The 18,991-nt window shown below is 54.8% G+C and overlaps 1 protein-coding gene across 1 annotated transcript; it reads right to left on the reverse strand.

Moving 5' to 3' along the window:
- Positions 1-793: 793 nt before the first annotated feature.
- Positions 794-18,958, reverse strand: Mvk (mevalonate kinase). The gene is made up of 11 exons (XM_038345199.1): positions 18,830-18,958; positions 17,837-17,928; positions 16,953-17,100; positions 13,491-13,635; positions 11,269-11,424; positions 9,292-9,395; positions 8,739-8,784; positions 6,152-6,242; positions 5,735-5,851; positions 2,958-3,111; positions 794-1,982 (listed from the first exon to the last, which is right to left on the reverse strand). Exons 2-11 carry the CDS (start codon positions 17,912-17,914, stop codon positions 1,834-1,836), a joined length of 1,188 nt encoding a protein of 395 aa, XP_038201127.1. The 5' UTR covers positions 17,915-17,928; positions 18,830-18,958; the 3' UTR covers positions 794-1,833.
- Positions 18,959-18,991: the final 33 nt, after the last annotated feature.

Below are 18,991 nucleotides of genomic sequence, written 5' to 3' on the forward strand. Positions count from 1 at the left end.
GAAGCTCAGGGGTGACTGTGAACTATAAATGATACCACTGCATGACTAGTAAGAGCAGTCGTGGCTGCAAAGGCCTCTCAGACAGCTGGCTGTAGATGGTGGCATTAGGGGTATAGCATGGTCAGAACAGCAGCTGAGGTAGGCAGCTATGCTGGCCCGGGACTTAAAGGTGGCTGTTTCCCGAGGACCAGAGCATCACATCAGCATCAGCTGCTGACACAGCCCCCAGAGAGCATGCGGGCTCTGCAGATCTCAGGCTGACAATCCTGCTCAGTGCTATAGCTGCCACGGACATTTCACCTTCCTCCCCCGACTGGGGACCACACCATGCGGCAGTCCCAGCTGCTCACTCAAACCGCAAGACGAAAAAAACATTGCGCCTTCGTGCTACAGGTGGTTACAATCGCAGCCAGCCTGAGGGGAGGCGGTGCCAGGGCAGAGCAGGTTTGCTGGCTTTGGAGTCAAATGCCCTCTGAGGCTGAGCAGCTTCGTGGCTTCAGACAATTACCCCAAATCTCTGAGCTCTGGCTCCTTGGTTTGTAAAATGAGCATGAGATTGCTGATTATGTTGTGAAGTTAGGCACGGGCTGGCTGGCGAGTGCCCAGATGAATATTATTGCTTCATGTATTACTTGTTTCCAAAGGGCAGGGGCACAGACCTGCCACGAAGTCTGCAGTGACCTCCTGGTGGTGTACCCCAGCCCAGCTTCCACCTACCCTCCTCCCGAGGGTGCTGGGAAAGGTTTCAGCTGCCCCCTAGCGGCGGAGGGCAAACACACAGCGAGTCATGGGAAACAGTTTAGTCCAGCCCATCTTTACTGTGGCCCCGGCTCCCAGGGGTTCTGTGGGTGAGGTGGACGCTGCCATTCCAGGAGTACGAGGGAACGCCCTTCCCTCCACCTAGACAGTGGACATCAGAAGAAAGGGAGGGCCAGGAAGTGGTGGCCGCATGCCTTTAATTCCAGCACTCAGGGAGGCAGACGGATCTCTATGAGTTCGAGGCTAGCCTGGTCTACAGAGTGAGTTTTAGGACAGGCTTCAAAGAGAAAGAAACCCTGTCTCGACAAACAAAACAAAACAAAAACAATCTACCCCCCTCAGCCAGGAAAAAAAAAAGATGTCCAAGGTTTTAGAGCTGTGTGCACTGGTGGGTGCTAATGGCAGCCCAGCTCTGTGCTGTGACTGGGACAGATGTCCTTGTCCCCATTCAGCAAGTGCTACCTAGAAAAACTCCCTCTCAAAGCTACACTGTAAAGTGAGGGGAGTCTTATTTCCTTTTGCCTCAGAACTCCCAAAGGGAGGGAGGGAGAGAGGGAAGGAGGGAGGGAAGAAAGGAGGGAGGGAGGGAGGGATGAGGGAACACTGGAGAAGGGAGGAGGAGGAAGGCGCAGAGGACACCAGCCCTGCCTTCCCGCAGGGCCTGCGCAATCTATTTTCCCCACAGGCAGCTTTCCCGCGAGTTCACGAGGCTGACGATCCCTGCGTGAGGACAGCAGACAGAAGCCACTGACCAGGCCGTTCCTAAGGAGCCTTCAACGGCAGGACAGAGTTGTGCATGGCTAAGAGCCAGAGTTTGAGTGAGGCAGATGGAGGCCAGGCCCAGGCAGATGCACCCAAGAGCTTCAAGGTGAAGGCTGCCATCTCAGGAGACCCCACAATTGATGCCCGTTTGGCTCCAGAAATGCCAGGGTACAGCCGGGACACTGGGGAGGCATCTCTCAGAGTCCAGAAGGCGCTACCAGCAGGAAAGGTGTGCGGCCAGCACAGAGGCCAGCTCCAGTCCCAGAAGACTCCAGTGAGAGGCTTCTCAGCAGGACTCAGGGCCACATCACCTCAGAGGCCCAGGGCTTGGCGGACAGGGTTGTCTACGGAGGCAGCTGAGTGCATGGAGACCCCAGGTGCTCCAATGCTGGTCTCCCAGCAGTCAAACCCACAGCTGGTCAGGGCCTGCTTGGCAGCCTCCACTTTGGCTTTCTCTAGACCTGAAGAGGGAAGGCTGTCAGCTCTGACGGATGGCACTCGGCAGACACTCCCACCCTGGGGAGGGTCCCCCTGCTGTATGTCTTACAGCCTCAGAGGATCTCTGTGGCACCTATGAGCCATGTGCCCAGTCCCAAACCTTCCTCAACGGGCTCTAATCACCTGGACCCAGGCTTGCCAGGCATCAGATGGTCATTAGGCTTCAGGCTTAATCCCCACATGAGCCTCAGTTTCCCTATCTGGGAACGGAGCTGACACTAGCCAGACCCTCACTCCCAGAGTGCTTGGCCAGTACCTGGTAGACTGGGCATGCTCTTACAGCATTCACTGCTAACCGGCATTGGTCTTGGACCAGTAGCTACCACGCGGGATCTCCTAGAGGAAGGCTCCCCACACTCCTTAAAGCCAGAAGCCACTACTACCAAGAGCAAGGGGCTTTGGGAACCCTGGTGGGCTGTACAAAGTGAGGAGACAGAGGGATGAGAAAGAGGAGGAAGGCAAGCAGGCCAGAGAGGGTAGAGGTGAGTGTTATCACTGGACAACTACCGGATGCCTGCAGCAAGAATTCCCTGCATGCTGGGTGGCCTGGGCCTCTCTTCAAGTCTATTACTGGGTCTTTCCCCAAAAGGCTAAGCATGGCTATTCCGCTCTGCCACTAGGGTCACCCCCATCTCTGTTTCACAGCAAACAAGAGTGGGCCAGGAGGTAGGGGATGGGAACCAGCCCTGGCTATTTCTGAAGCTGCGGCAGGAGGCGGCAGGAGCAGCTTTGGGGCGGATGAACTTTTCAGCCACAGGCTCCTCCTGCAGGGAGCCTACCTGCAGCCATCCCTGCTTTCCCTGAGTAGACAAAGAGACAGCGAGGCTAATTAACTTGCCCAGGGTCACAAAGCAGAGCTCAAGCCAGCTTTTCTAGGGAGCCCTCCAGCGGGTCTTCCACCACAGTCCATGTTAGCAACCAGCTCCCCAGCCCCGTACCTGGCTTCAGGAGGGTGATGCCACAGCCGCCGCCACCTGCTCCTGTCAGTTTGCTGTGCAGTCCGTGTGCTGCTGTGACCTGGCAGAGCTGGTCCAGGGAGGCGTGGCCCACACCCAGGGCATTCAGGTGATGCTGGTTCATGTCCATCAGCTCCTGGAGAAGATGCCATCTGTTCCTTTCTGAGCCACCTGAGGCAAACCCTCTGTCCCTGCCCACGTCTCCTGGTCACCTGGCAGCTGCTGATGTGGGTGGGATAGCTCACATTCTCTATGTGGGACTTGGATGAACAGAACCAAGTTCATCCTCCCGCCATGGATGAACCTGTCCCTCATGACTGTATGGGGTAGGCACGTAAGCTGTTCAAGCAGGGAGAGGGTACCCATCACTGGACAGCTAAAACTAGCTGACTTCAGACACTGGCCCCCTAACCTGTCCACCTTCCATTTGGTCACAGATCACATGACAGATTCCTAACCACCCAGCTTCAATCTCTGGATCAAGTTAGGCTTGAAGCCATTACCACTGGTCCCTCACTTAGGAGACAGTTCCATTTCCGCTAAAGGCTAGTGGGGACAGACTTGCCATTTGTGAGAGAAAATGTCTCGAACAATATGCCACCCTACTGCTGCCTCCTGAGCTGGCTGTCACTCCAGCAAGGTCGCAAGTGAGGAAACAGCTAAATATTTGTCTAGGTTTCTTCAGTTATGTGCAATAAAACTGCTGCTCGCCAACCAACAAGGAGCGTGGGGTAGACGCTGAAGGCAGCCCCTGCTTGCCTTTGACTGGATGATGGGTGCAGACTGCACACTAGAGAGGCACACCCAGCCAGGCTCTACACTCCCTCCTGTGACTGGGACCCAGGCAAGCTGCGGTGAGGCTGGGCTCTGCTCTTCTCAGCCCTGAGGCAGGGTCCTTTGCTAGAGTGTTTCTCCCGTGGAAACAGATGGTGTGAGGTCTGCCTGCCTCCTGGTTGTGTGAAGGGAAGGACTTTCGCACAAAGCCTATGTTATGCAAACATTCTGCCATCAGTGTGTGTTACTATCATCCCATTTTATAAAGGGGGGCGCTGAGGGCCAGGGGCAAAAAACCTGGCTGGGACCACCCATCTAGTAGGAGTGAGTCAGTGCCAGGAGGGCTTCTGCTTGCAAGAGTGCCCGTGGCATTACCAATGCTTCCTCTTATTCAGGGGATCTGGTGGGCCTTGTGCTGTGCGGCGCTCTGCTCCGAGCACGGAGCTCAGGATGCCTGTGCACTGAGGGCTGACCAGCACCGAGGCAGCTCTGCCAGGGTCTGCCAGGTGCTCTTGCTCTCAGGCCCACCCCACACTCCAAGCATTCTGACAAGCAGACAGTGTGGCCTGGTGGCAGCCCGGGCAGGCTGCGTATGGAGAAGCCTAGCTCCAGGTGTCATGTTGTCAAGGCAGGTTCCAGACACCTGTCACATTCTGATCCAAATCTGTCAAGGATCAGATGACGGAGTGTGTCATGAGAGAATAGCTCGCTGGTTCACGTGCGCAGCTGTCTAAGAACAGAGCTGCGCACTTCAGCGGCTGTGGCAGCCAAAAATACCCACACTGTAATGGGTGTGCTGCTCCCCAGCACCCTGGCGAGCGCCTCTCATCTCTTTTCAGCTCAGATCTGAGATCCTGAACATGGAAGGAAGCAAGAGCTGGGGAAGCAGGGGAAGCAAGGCTTGGGGACCGCAGAAGGGGTGTCTGGGAAATAAGGTCAGAGGCTCCAGGTTATACGGAGACCTTGTGCCCAGCACACAGTAGGTGCTCAGTAAAGCGCTCGGTGATTCTAGGCGTGATGGTGCACAATGTAGGTCATGTATGAGCCTGAGGCTATCCTGGTCCATATAGTGAATTCCAGGCCAGTCAGGGCTACATAGTGATCCTGTCTCAAAAAAATCAAAATAAAATCTGCTGAGTGGAGGCATACACAGGCATTAATTAGGGTTCTGGCTCTGCTACCCACTAGCTTGATAACACAGGAGGAAGTCAGCCGTTTTGGACCTTAGCTTTTAAGTCTGTAAAATGGAGACGAAGGTAGCTGCAAGGAGCACGAGAGGCGAGAGGCTGCACACTGGAATGCCAGGAGCGACAGAGGGGGCAACAGGTAGGCCAAGCAGAGCAGGACCCTGCCTGCACCTTCCTACGACCTGCCGCTGCTAGGCTACTTCAGCCAGGGACTGCTGAGCCCTAGTACTCCAAGGGAGGCCAGATGGCATTTTACCATCAGCCTGATTTACCAGACCAGCTGGCCCATATCTGAGAGGCAGCCCTTGGCTCTCTGAGCTGGTGGCACATGGGCACTGGGAACAGGAGACCCTAGAACTGTAACAAGCTTGTGACACCCCAGTGAGGCTACCAGCAGGCCGTGAATGAAAGAGAATTCAGACACTGGCCTGCTCAAATGCTGATTGTGGGATTTCTGTGCTATACTAGAATTGCATGAATGGTGCTGGCCATGGTTAGAGGACCACAGAACAACTTCAGAACCCACCTGACCAGGAGCAGCACGTGGCTGTTGAGTGGACACCCATAGCCAGCACAGAGCGGGAACCATGAAGGTCGGCATCTCCCCAGGACAAATAGGGAATGGGGTCAGCAAGATGAAGTGTCTGTTCATGTGAGCTGCTTCTTAACCCTGTGACCTCACCTGCCCAAGGGCCAGGCTTCCAGGTTAAGACATGTCTACACATATGGGCACACACATTCTCAGGGTCCAGCCCTGGGCCAGCAGCAAGGTGAGGAGCTGGCCAGTGGTGGACTTACTTCTAGAACAAGGTAGTGTTCTGGCGCTGGAGCTGCCACCATCTCTCCGAGCACGCGCTCACACTCCAGGGATATGGCATCAATGGAGGTCAGGAGCGGGGCCACGATCTCAGGAAACTGGAGGGAAGGAAGGGTAGAACACGAAGTCTAAGGATAGAGGAGTGCCCTGCTGTAGTAGTGGGGCACCATCTACACCAGCCTCGGGAAGTCTCCTCTGGCCTGGCCTTTGTCCTGCTGCTGCCCTGCCATCTGCTGGGGACCCTTGCCACAAAGCCAGTTACTAAAGGAGCAGGCCGGCTCCAAAACTCTCGGTCCTGACTCTGGTCTGGCAGTCAGCACATTCCTTTCTGTCCACAGATTCTCCTCCTCAGAGTCCCCTGTCCCCAACACCCACAGCACTCCTCCACCCAGGAGCACCTTGATTAGCTTGCTTCTGACGCCAGCCACGAGAGCCTTGGTACTTCGCGGGACCTTGGTGTTAGTGAGCAGGATCTGCAGGGCCGGGAGCCTGCAGTGAGAAAAAAGGCAGGATGGAAGAACCAGGCCCGGGACTCTACCCCATCCTGGTACAGAAGTGGAGGCCCAGGAAGGTATGTCATAAGGATAGCACATGGGGGACCCCAGCTTAGTCTAGGGACTAGCAGGCAGAGGGGAGGAAAGAGATCCTCCAAGGCTTTGCCATCCATGAGGGATAAAGACCACTAGGGTAAGAGGCTGGGGCAGAACAGCATCTGCTGAGCCTGGACAATGAGGTCATAAGCCCTCACTGGGTTCAAAGTAGCTATGGCAGAGTGCGGGAAGGGGTGGAGGCTCAGTGGTGCCCAACCTTGAAGCTTAGGTCGGGATGAAGAGGGACTCAAGTGGGAGACAAACATCCTTCTGCAGGAACGTTCCAGGTCTTAAGGTTCTAGGAATTCAGGACTACCTACATGGGTGTCACTTGCTGACTGTCCTTAATCTAAACCTGAAATGTTCTGCAATCCAAAAACTTTGGGGCACCATGTTTGAGTTTAGATTTCTAGCTTAGGGTTGCTTGTTCTTCTCTCACAAACCTGTAGTGGTCCCTGTGGGAGGGAGCAAGCAGACAGGACTGCAGAGGCACCCATGAACCACTTCTACAGTGCCCAGAGCAACAATCCGGGCAGGACGCCTGCTGCGGCCACAGGACTCAGGGCCCCAGCTGCTGTGGAGGAGAGAGCAGCCCAGTGGCTGCGGCCTTAGGGAAGCTGTGCAGTCCTGAGTGTCCTTGTGCGAGCGGCCTCTGGAGGAACCAGCCGCTCTTGCTGGCCATCCACTCTGCCCTTCAGAGAGCTGGGGGGGGGACGGAGGCAGAGAACTTGGATGCGCCTCTGCGAGACAGCTGCAGGCTGTGGCACCCACATCTTTATTCACCCTCTTTAGTTCAAAACTAAGGTCCAGTAGCGGAGAGGCCGCTGTCCTACTAGCTCAACACCCAGAAACTCGGGGTGGAGGATTGTGCTTGTCTTTTCTAAGCTTCCTAAGATGAGCAGAACGCCTGTCACTCAAAAAGGCAGTGTACAGGGAGGCTGGACCTGGAACCACACCACCAATAAGTGGCTGTGTACAGAAAGATGCCCTTTTGGCTTTGGGGAGAAGCCTTCCTGTTAAGCTAGCAGTAGGATGAAGGACTTGGGGTTGGGGAACTTGGGAATCCCATCTTCACCTTCACCCACATTCTCTGCTAAAGGCTTGCTGCCAGTCCTCACAAAACCTATCGTGTCCAAGGGTCAACACTCAGGACTGCTCTGGAAGTGTGTGTGTGGTCTGGGCCCGGCCTCCCCTGATCCAGGTCATCCCATCTTTCCCTTCCCCAGTGCGCACACCATTAGTACCCTGGTCTCCACACCGCCGTTCTGCACAGCCACGGGACCTCTGCACTCACATCCGCTCTCCCGGAGGCCGCTCCCTCCCCGCAGCTGCCCGAGGTCAGGCCTCTGCCCTGGGCTAGCTCAGCAGCGGCTCTGGAAACCCCACCTGCCGTCCAACCAGCTGCCACTGAGGAACACTTTTGATCATCACAGCTGAGGGGTGTAAAGGCCAGGCATGCGCTAAACACCCTGCGAGGTACAGACAGCAGCACCCCGAGGAAGGATCCAGCCTAATACTGACGGAAGCAAGGCTGAAAAGCCCCACGCAGACTGGCTCAAGGCCAAAGCTGGAAGAGAACCCTCCACAGGCACAAGCGAGGCTGGGGTCGTGAGTGGCACTGTGAGCCACTAATGGAGTGACTCAGCTGGCTGGGGCAGTGTGCCAGGACATGGTGCCCATCTGAGACAAGCACCAAGGGTGAAGATGGCAAGAGAGCACCAGTGACCCTCCCCAACACATAAACTACCACGTGACCCACCTCAGCCCCAGTGGGCTCCTACTTGCCACCATCCAATCCGTCCCCAACCTTTCCATTTACAACAAAAGCTCTGTGAACCAACATTCAGCCTGACCAAGTGGGGCACAGACATGTAAAGCAGCCAAGCCCTCCACTCTGAGTCTTGCCTGAGCCTCCCATTGCGGGCTCCATTCCACAGAAGCCTTGTGGGCCTCCATAACACCCCTTTGTCCTGTGTGGGTTTTCATACTTACCTGTCAAACCCCAATCCACCCACCCTCACTCATAGCAAGCGCGCCTAGAAACAGCCTGGGAGGTATGCCTATGCTCCTACGCCCCAGGATGCGCCATCAGAAGGAAGGCAGTGCCCACTGCTTACTAAATGAATGGACAGACAGGCAGCCAGAGTCTGGGAACCAGCTGGGCTTCAAGAGGAAGGGGCAGTAACACTTGCACCTTTCATCATAATGAAGAGTTGGCACGGGGAGGAGAGACAGTGGCTAGGCAGGCCTTGCTGTGCCCCAGGCCTCACAATGTGATAGGGCCACAGAAGGAAGGGGACAAGGACAACCGCCCCTCACAACTTCACAAAGGTACAGTGCTCTTCCTGGACATGCGGAGCAGCTGTGCTAGGCCTGGCCACGAAGCCTGAGTTACCTCTTCAAGGATGACATCTTCCCTTGCTGGTAGCGCAGGGCTCCTCCTAAAGAGAGGGACAGCAGCCATCATGACAGGGAAGGCTCAGATCTGCACTCTGGGACAGTGTGAGGTCAGTGTAGCCTCACCACATGCCAGGCTGAATGACGCACCCATCCGTTCCAGCTTCAGCTGTGGAGGACCCAAAGGGTATTAAAGGCCCTCGGGACCTTGGCCTTCTGAGCTGCCGGCTTCCTTAGCCATTGCCCATGTGGTGAGGTGAAGGCCCAGGGCTCAGAGGCCAGGCCTGTAGGCAAGCAACATGCAAGGATGGAACGCTGCTTGTGTGGTCTGCCAACTCCACAGCAACAGTCCCCTGGATTCCCCGACAGAGATCAGTGGGGTTTACTATTTCCCAGGGCCTGAGCCCACCCTTGAGAGAGGCATAACCCTGCGACCTTCCCTTCCCCTTGAACAAGAGCATGCTCTTCTCCTCATCACCCTAAGCCAAGAGTCAGGGCGCCTACGAAAGCAGCAAGCCTCGCAGGAAGGGTGAAGATACAAACAGACCTACCCCAGGTGCTGACAGCGTTGTCCACGCCGGAGGGGTTCCCGTGGATCACTCTCTCTCCCTCGTAGGCCCACTTGTTAATCGACTCCAGGTCCTCGTCAGGCCACCTGGGCACACAGAGTGAGGGTCGCTTTACACAGCAGAAGGAGCTCCTAACACAGGCTACCCCAAGCCCAGGGCTGATGTGCTTGGGCACAGGAACTGAAGAGTTGTCCTCTCAGCTCAAGATGACACCGAGCCTTGCCTTCCCCTCCTCTGAAACCACACGGCGCAGCAGGGGAGGCCCAGGCCTCGGCTTCCCAGCATGCTGTGCTCTCACTAGATGAGATGACTGACCTCTCCGAGCCCCACTGTCCTCGCTCTCCTCTGGCCCAGGTCAGGTATGGCTGGAGGCAGGCCTTGTGTCTACATGGGACACATGGTGACAACCTCTGCTCAAGTGACAGCCCCTACCCCAGGCCTGGATGGCCACTGGAGCTTGGTCTGCAGGGGTGGCTCGGCAGCGGCCAACGTGGCAGCACCCCTGCAGCTGTGTGCTTGGGAGACCAAGGCAACAACAGCAATAGTGTGAGGCCAGCCCCACACAGCGAGACCCCACCTCAGAACACAGACACCACCACTGTGAGTCTCTGGTAGGCACCACTCACCTCTGGACCTCCTGAAAGCAGAGGAGCCTTCTGTGGAACAGTGTGGGTGGGCTCAGTGCCAGCACGTGACCAGATCAAACACTAGCCAGAATCCGGAAGAGCAGCCCCCCACCCCTGCCTCAGTGTGGCTCTTTTCTGGAAATTCCCTTTCCCTTGCAGAGCTGTGTGGGGTGCTGAGGGCTGGTCGGACGCCAGCCACTACTCAAATCATCCAGCTATACCTTCTCCTCTCTCCTCTGCGAAAGCAGAGACAGCAGTACCCCCTTCACAGAGATGCCATGAGGTGGAAGAACACACCACACTGTTGTATGATGCCTGGGGCACAGGGGCCTAAAACAGGTACTGGGACCACAGCTCCTGAGTGTATGCAAAAACGACCCAGCATCTTGCTGAGACAGCTGCTGCCTCTGGGTTTTCTCTCATGGGGTCTGGTAAGGACCACAGATTTGCAGCTCACACAGTAGTGTGTGCCGGTGGCTAAAGGTGAACTGGCTGGGTGTGAGGGGACACACTGTAACCCCAGCATCTGGAAGGCTGGTGCAGGAGGTGAGCTGGCTGGGTGTGAGGGGACACACTGTAACCAACCCCAGCATCTGGAAGGCTGGCACAGGAGGTGAACCGGCTAGGTGTGAGGGGACACACTGTAACCCCAGCATCTGGAAGGCTGGTGCAGGAGGTGAACCGGCTAGGTGTGAGGGAACACACTGTAACCAACCCCAGCATCTGGAAGGCTGGCACAGGAGGTGAACCGGCTAGGTGTGAGGGGATACAGTGTAACCCCAGCATCTGGAAGGCTGGTGCAGGAGGTGAGCTGGCTAGGTGTGAGGGCACACACTGTAACCCCAGCATCTGGAAGGCTGGTGCAAGAGGGTTATGAGTTACAGATCAACCTGTGCTATGTAGCAATATACTTTCATAAATAAAAAGAAAGAAAGAAAAGCAAAGGAGAGAAGGCACAAGCAGGTAGAGGCTTGCTGTACAGGCAAGAGGAGCTGAGCTGACCCCAGACCTCACGTAAAACTGGGAGGTGACACACACCTGTAATCCTAGCACTGTGAGCAGAAACGGGACTCTGGGAGCTCACACACCAACTAGGCTGCTGTACCCAGTGTAGTACCCAGTACTCAAGGTAAAGGCAAGGACTGACACCTAAGAGTACTCTGACCTACATCCCACCCCCAGAGAGAGAGAGACAGAGACAGACAGAGTTTAAAAATCCTATAGGAAAGGCAGGGCTATCCCTTTCACACAGGGGGAAGCTAAGGTTCAGACAGGTACCACAGTGCTACTCACTACTCCATCACAGGAAGGACGAGGCAAAGACAGTCATTACCTGCCGACAGCACCCCTGTCCTTGAGCGGGTTGGCGATCTCCTCGCAGGCAGTCAGGAGGGCAGCCACCAAACACACCGAGTAGGCGGCACTGGAGCCCAAGCCTGCCCCAGGGGGCAGTTCGGACCACACTACAATGTCCAGGCTCGGGAGTGTCCTGAAACACACCGGGACACAAAGCATGACTCCTCTGAAGGTGTGAAGTGCCTATGAGAACCTGGGCCCAGGAATGGACATTGGGGGAGTGGCTGGCTGAGCACCTGGACCACTGATGAATAGTGGCAACTGAAGGTGACTCAGACAACCAGGAAACAGGTGCCAGACTTCAATCACTGTGAACTAACCCCCCCCACCCCAAACACACACACACAGAGCTGGGCTCCTTTCTGGCATGGCTCTCAGCGCCAGCTGTCTGTCTGTCTGGCACGGCCTTGTGCCACATCATCTCCCACCCATCTTTCCAGAGGTCACCAAATGTTTCCAGTGGGCGCTTCCCCCAAAACACCCACAAGGGCCATCGCTAGGCTCTGAGGATCCACACGTCATCTCCCTCCGTGGCTGCCTGTGTTCCCAGGTGGCCTCTCCCACCAGACACGGGCCCCAGTCTGCTGCAGATCAATTAAAAGAGGCAGCCGTACCATCACACACAGACCTCCCTCAAGTAACGCCCGACAGCGTTAGCCTATTTCTGAGTCCTGTCCCCACTTTGTAGACAGCCAATGCTGAGTGCGACTTCAAAATACACACGCCCACCATATGCAGGTGGGAGGCTCTGCCCCGACCCACTGAAGGGAAGCGTGCTACCCAAGACGAGAATCTCCAAGTCAGGTACAAGTGCCAGCCACCTATGCAATGTCCCCGGCACAGGGCCTGGCGGTGGGGCCAGTATCTGATGCTCTGCCTCTCCCCTTGTATAACAGTAACACCGGTGAGGCGGTACACACCTTTAACTTCAGCACTCCAGACGCAGGGAGCTCTGTGCGTTCCAGGCTAGCCTGGGCTACACAGTGAGGCCCAGACCAACCAGGGCTGCACGCCTCAACAACAACAAACTACTCTGTACAGCGTGCCTTCCTGGCAATGGCCTTGTTACCACTTTAGTTACACCCCTAACCCACCTTATTGACTCTTGAGGAAATTATACGTATTATTAATAATGAATTTACTCTGTGAGCTCATGCCATTTTGGAAAGGGTCTTTTGAAGCTTAGCTGACTTAAAGTTGCTAAGCAGATGAGGATGGCGCTGAGCTTGACCAGCCAGCCTCTGCCTCGCAGGTGCTGGTTACAGAGTGCACCACCACACCGGGCTGTATGTGACAATGGGGACAGAACCCAGGGCTTCACGCATGCCAGGTAAATAACTGGCCACATCCCTACTTCTGCTTGGTGCTGTGCTTGTTGCATTGTGTGAGACAAGGTCTCACAATGAAGCCTAGGCTGTCAGCCTATCCTGGAAGTCATGCTGGAGCCCGTGCACATGAGGACTCAGCGCAGTCTTCTTGCCTCAGTTTACCTGTGCACTGGTGTCACCACATCCAGCCAGAGGAAATGGTTAGTGGGCACGGTAATGATGCATCAAGCCACATGCCAGGCTCTGAGCTCCGCACTTTCGTCAGATTAAACCTTACTACCCTCAGAGCCTGGTGCTATCAAGGCACCGTTTCACAGATGGGAAGCTGAGCCTCAGAGAGGGCAAGCATCTCAAATGAGGGCAAGAGGCCTGCCACCAGCCTTCAGAGCGCCTGTGTTGCTCTCTCAGTGGCACTGCCAAGCTCGAGGCACCAGCTTCCCAGGTCTCTCTGAAAAGAGAACTCAGGCTTCGCTCCGCTAACTGTAGCAAGACGAGACACACATGTGCCTCTCCAGCCACACCACAAAGAGGCCACCCTGAGGAACAAGAATGCAGCAAAGCCTTTGTCCTCCTGAACTCAAGCAGCAGAGAACGCAGTACAGGGACAGCATGTCAGCGTTCATGTGAACTGGGTGCATTCAGCTCTATGGCCTAACTGGCTGAATGGTCTTCGGGCTATCTAACTCCGGAGCCTCTGCTTCCCCAGGAATAAACAGGTGAAGCCTCTCTTCTGGACCGCTGCCTCACTGTGTGCACAGCCTATGGCCATCATCCCTAGAGACCCACGAGGCACAGGGATTCTCCAGTAACAGTGGCAACCAAAACACTTCCCAGGGGAGACTGGGCGGACTCCTACAGATCATGAACACACCTCTGCTTCCGGCAGATAGTCAGGTACAGGTACAGAAAGGAGAGCACTGCCAGGCCCTCAGTGCTGACACAGTCCCCAGGGAGGCCTGCCACCTTCTTCAGTTTCTCCAGTTGCTCTGGGGTGGGTGCTGGGCCATCGCCTTGCTCTGTCACACAAGCAAACAAACAGGCAGCTGAGAGGTGTTGTAAACCCCAGAACACAGTGGGATCAGCAGGGGACAAACAGGGTCCCAGCAACTAGCCAGGTGTATCAGTTTGCTTCCAGTTTGGGCAGTAGGCAGCCTTCGGTGTGGGTCTTGACTGTGAAGATAAAGACCAGACACTCAGGACTCAGCATGGCTGCCGGCCTGGAGCGAGTCCTGAACTAATAATCTGAGTGCACGCTGTGTGCAAGCCTTCAAAACCAAAGGGAGCAGTAAAGTAATCCCAACGACTTCCCTCTCTCTCAAAGACAATTAGCAAAAGGTCTGGGGATGTGGGCAAGGCCCTCACTTAGCCTGTGCCAGGTCCTGGGCTCCATCCTCAGTGTGTGCGTACACACACACACACACACACACACGAGGCTGAGCAAGTCTGACCAGCTCGACTTCACTGATCACACCCAGTCTCGGGTCAGCAGGTGGAATAGAGCGGGGCGTGGCTGTTAGGAAAGTTCAGGACATCCACTAAGGGCTCAGGACATGTATGCTGAATAGATTTACGGTACATTCTGGAGGGCCAAACCAAGAGGTCAAGGAGACACCAGCATTGCAGAGTTCTGTGATGGAGACAGACCAATCTTGGAGTGTAGAGACCTGTGTAGGCCTTTCTGTAGCCATGATGGAAGTGCAGCCTCCAAGCCTCCATGTTATATTCATAAAATGCAGATGAATGGCATCACCTGCTTTGGGGACTGCCAGTGGAGACCATGCCCGGCTCACGGCCTGACACCTATGTTCAGTTCCTGTTCACTCTGTCTGTTACTATGTGGAGGGAGCAGTGGCAGCCAGTCTCCAAGAAGACCCTGTGGTCTCCTACTGAGGCAGTCTTACAGCCCTGGCACCAACCCTTTCTCCTGCTGGGTCTCCACATCAACTGCCAGTCAGATCACACATCCTCGCTCCCGGGCCTGGCATCAGCAGAGACTTGCCCAGACTCGCCAGTGGGTCTGTGTGTTCTCGGTCATGAGCTACCATGCCTGGCTGTGGCTGCTTCAGACACTGACTAAGAAAAGCAGTTGCTGGTCCTCAGGGGATCGTTCCATCCTAGCAACTGCCTGATGCAAGTCCCAGAGGCTTGGAGCTGGGGAGGGTGCAGGAGTCACCCAAGGAACGTCTTGTAAAATATACTCAGTTCCCACCATTGGTACCAGTGGGAATACTGTCAGTTCCCACCGCCTGTTCCAATCCTCTACAGGAGAAAGGCAGGGCCAGGAACCCTATACAAAGAAAAAAGAACAAAGCCCCAGCCAATTCCAAAGGCCCAACAGACAGGAAAGACCCACTCTAGATTGACACCCTCGTCCTTCTTTCCGTCTACTGGGGATGAAGCCCAGCTCTCCACTGCTGAGCCACAGACCAAAGCGGTCACCACACTCCATCTCTGGTGGCAGGTGGCAGGGCTCAGGGGTGGCTGGAAGTAGTCCCAGGAGGGCTCTCACTCTCCCTTGGCTGGCCTGGCCGAGAAATGATATTTCTAGTGAGTAGAGGCATGAGCCAGAGAAGAGGGAGCATCCCGGGGGTCAGACCAGGCCATGGGACAGGGGCCCTGCTGACACATGGGAACTAGCCCAAATGGCTGCAGTCACCACTCTTCCCACTCCCCCAGCAGCAGCACAGGGGCCATGGGCTATGGGCATGGGAAGCCAGTGCTGACACCCTGAAAAAAAAAGCATAGTATGGCCCGACGCTGTTTCAGAAACAAGGAATTCCCTCTCCCGAAGTCAATCCTGACTGGCCAGAATGCCCAGGTTGCTACTGGGGGAGCTGAAGCTATGAGGTGTCTACCACCTCGAGTTATTCCTAACTGTCCTCTGAATCAGGCAACCACCATCTTGGGGAATTCAGCGGTGCCCCCTTGCAAAAGCAATTATCCCAGCTGGGTTTGTTGACTGTGCACCCCCTCACAGAGGTGTAGGGAGGTTACAGGACCCTCACCTGGGCAGCTACTGGCTCCTTACCACCAGCTGTATGCAACTCTGCCCCAGCTGCACGTGGCTATGGGGAGGGGTGCTCCATCTATGTGACTTCAGGAGAGGCATCAATCCTGCCGGGTGAAGATTTTTTTTGGTGGGGCACCCACGCCCCAATAGGTAACCCCTGACCTGTACTCAATAAGGAACTCATTGGTTCCCCAGGGTGAGCTCTAGGGGAACTGTGCCTGGGTTGCCGCTGGGACTTAGGAGAAGGGTGGGGGTTGTTCATGTTTCCCCGGGAAGGAATTTTAGCAATGCTTCATTAGTATTGACTGGACTTGCAGGTAATAACGTTAAGTTCCTTTGGCCTTTTAAATAATTTCTAGCGGTGCTGGAGATTAAACCCAGGGCCTCACATATGCTAAGCGTACACTCGGTCGCTGGGCTGCCCCAGCCCTATGCTCAGCAGACCATAGACTAAAGGCAGAAACTGAAGGCTTCTCGTCACAGCACCTTCTCCAGGATCTAAGCAATGTTGATGGCTGATGCCTCTTCCCCAGACCCTCCTACACATGTATACCAGCTTACACTAGCATGTGTGCCATTTCACAACTGTGACACTTACACCTTTTGTTCTCTTTTATCTTGTTTTCTTTGATGTGGTCTTGTGTAGCCCAGACTGGCCTTGAATTTACCACACAGCTGAAGTTGTTCTGGAACTTCTGACCCTCTGGCCTCCATCTCCCGGGTACTGGGAATACATTAGCTAATATTGGCAGGATTTAGAGTCACCTAGAAAGCACACCTCTGGGCACATGGATGAAGGTGTTTCTAGAGAGGTTTAAAGAAATGGAGCTGTGCCCAGCATCCATCCACTCATCTCTCTGCTTCCTGACTGCAGAGGCAATGTGGCCTGCTGCTTCACACTCCTGCCACGAGCAGGATGGAGAGCCCAAACACACCCTTCCTTAAGTGACTTCGTCATAGCAACGAGAAGGGCAATGGACACCACAGCGTAAGGTTTTCACTCTGCATGGGTCTGAATGAAGTGCCCCCAACAGTCAGAAATGCAGGGACAAGTTTTCACAAGTTTAGGATGACCAGCTGAGCACAGGGGTACACGCCTTTAACCCCAGCACTTGAGAGGCAGACACAGGCGGATCTCTGTCCATTTCAGGACAGCCTGGTCCACAGAGTTTTTTGAGGTCAGAGTTCAGAAGAGAAACCTCTTGGAACAGCTGTCCTCTGGATCCCTTACAGACAGCCTGAAGTAACTACCCCCGTCAACAGCTCTCCACTTTCTTTAGGGGCCAGGCTCTTACCACACCTGGCTCCCCACTTTGTACTAACCGAGAAAACTTGTGTCCAGCAGTTGAAGCTCGGCTACATCCCAGACCTGTTTAATACCAATGTTTGGTAAATTGAGGCTCACTTTCCCATTGCTCTGTGGTCGAAGCAGTAGAAATGTTCTCAAGTTCAAGGCCACCGCCAGGGCCACCTATAGGACAAAGGGCAGAAGCAGTAAGCCAAGGGCACAACATCCATGTTTCAGAGGTGCAGGCGGGAGGGTCACTGGGGTTCACTGGCCGTCTAGCCTCGCCATTCCAGGAGCACTGCCTCAAAGTCTGAGGCAAACAGTGCCTCTTGAGGAAAAGTACCTAAGTTCATCTCCTAGCTTACACACAGCACACATGCGTGCGAGCACACACACACATGCACAGACAAAACCATAAAGTAACAGTTGCAGTGAACGGAAAAAATATAAGTTTTGAGCTCAGACTCACTCGGGCTCACACACCCAGCCTTGTGAAGGTATAACGTGCTTGGTCACATCACCAATTTTCTCCCAAGCCTCAGTTTCCCTCCCTGTAAGACAGAAGACTACGAAGTTGCACCCCTGGGCTAGCCCCGAGTATTAAATGAGATAATGCATGTATTCAATATCTCTACCAGACCCTGTCTCCAATTCCCCAACACTGGGACACCCCAGAGTCCACTCCTCTGAGCTCTTTTCCCTAACACGAACTTCCTTGGTGATTCCACTCAACTTGTGAGGGTTTATACGCCATCTTTCTGCTATCGTACTGGGTGGCCAGAAGTCCTTTAGCAATTTAAGGTTTGTTTGGCTGGAGAGAGGCACCCAGTCCACCCCTCGGGCCTTTCTTTTACCTTCTTCAAATTCAAAGTCAGAGAGAAGTAATACTCAATTCTTCAGGGCTCTGGGAACTTTTTACCTTGCCGTGGACCACAGCATGTTCTCCATGGAGAATGACTTTCCCGGGAGCAGATATCAGCAGCACTTCTGACAACATGGCTCCTGAGACTCCTGAAAGGGAATAGGAGAGAGGGGAACAAAGGTGCCTAGATGTTAATTAGTCACATCAGAAAGGTTGGGCTTTGTGACACATGTCTTTAATCCCAGCGTTTGGGAGGCAGATCTCTGGGTTCGAAGCCAGCCTGGACTACTACAGAGTGAGTTCTAGGACAGCCAGGGCCATGTAGAGAAACTCTCAAATAGAAGAGAGAGAGAGAGAGAGAGAGAGAGAGAGAGAGAGAGAGAGAGACTGAAACTGCCATGAATCTGTTATGAATCTGTTTCCCCATGTCAGATAAGGCAACACTGGAGACTGATACCAAAGGACTGTGTCTGTCTGTCTGCCAAATAGCTCCTTGACTAGACAGCTACTCAGCACTGGCCCGTTCTAGGCTCCAGCATTTATTGCTATCACTACTGAAGGTAGAAACTGACGTGGCCTCCGAGTGCATCGCTCAGTAGTGAAGAGCTTGCCTACTATGAGGAAGGCCATGTGTTTGATGGTGTGGTAAAGGGAGGTTTACATAAAATTTTAACAAAGGAAAGAATTATTCCCGGACATCGAGTCCACAGCCAACTATCAGAATAATAAATAAGGCTGCAGGACATACCTGTTACGCCCGGTGTTGCGTATTTAAACAAGAACTTCTGCAAGGCAGAGTCTCACTGAGTGTTTTTGCTGGATTTACGTGTGCATGCATTTTTGCATTGTTAAAACTAAGGTAAAATCACCCGCGTTTAAGACTTCACCGGAACTGCCTCACACAAACCACTCCACTACAGACTAAGCAGACACCGAGGCCCCCGATCTGATGCCGCCGACCGCTCCGACCAAGGCAGAGGAATGGGGCGCCTGGCTTGGGTGTACGGGGCCCCGGTCCTCGCCGCCCGCCCCGCAGCCCAGGCCTCTCACCTGCCGCGGCCAGCGTCCAGGTGAGCCGAAACCGCAGCCGCAGCTCCCGGTCTTCTCCATCCCGGAGCGCCCAGCCCCACGGAGGCGGGCGCGTCTTCCCTGGAGCCAATCAGAAAGCTCGAACCGAGGATCTCTTTACGGAGTGGGTCGAATATTGACCAA

This window comes from Arvicola amphibius, chromosome 10 (assembly GCF_903992535.2).
Source record: "Arvicola amphibius chromosome 10, mArvAmp1.2, whole genome shotgun sequence".
NCBI classification, from domain to species: Eukaryota; Metazoa; Chordata; class Mammalia; order Rodentia; family Cricetidae; genus Arvicola; species Arvicola amphibius.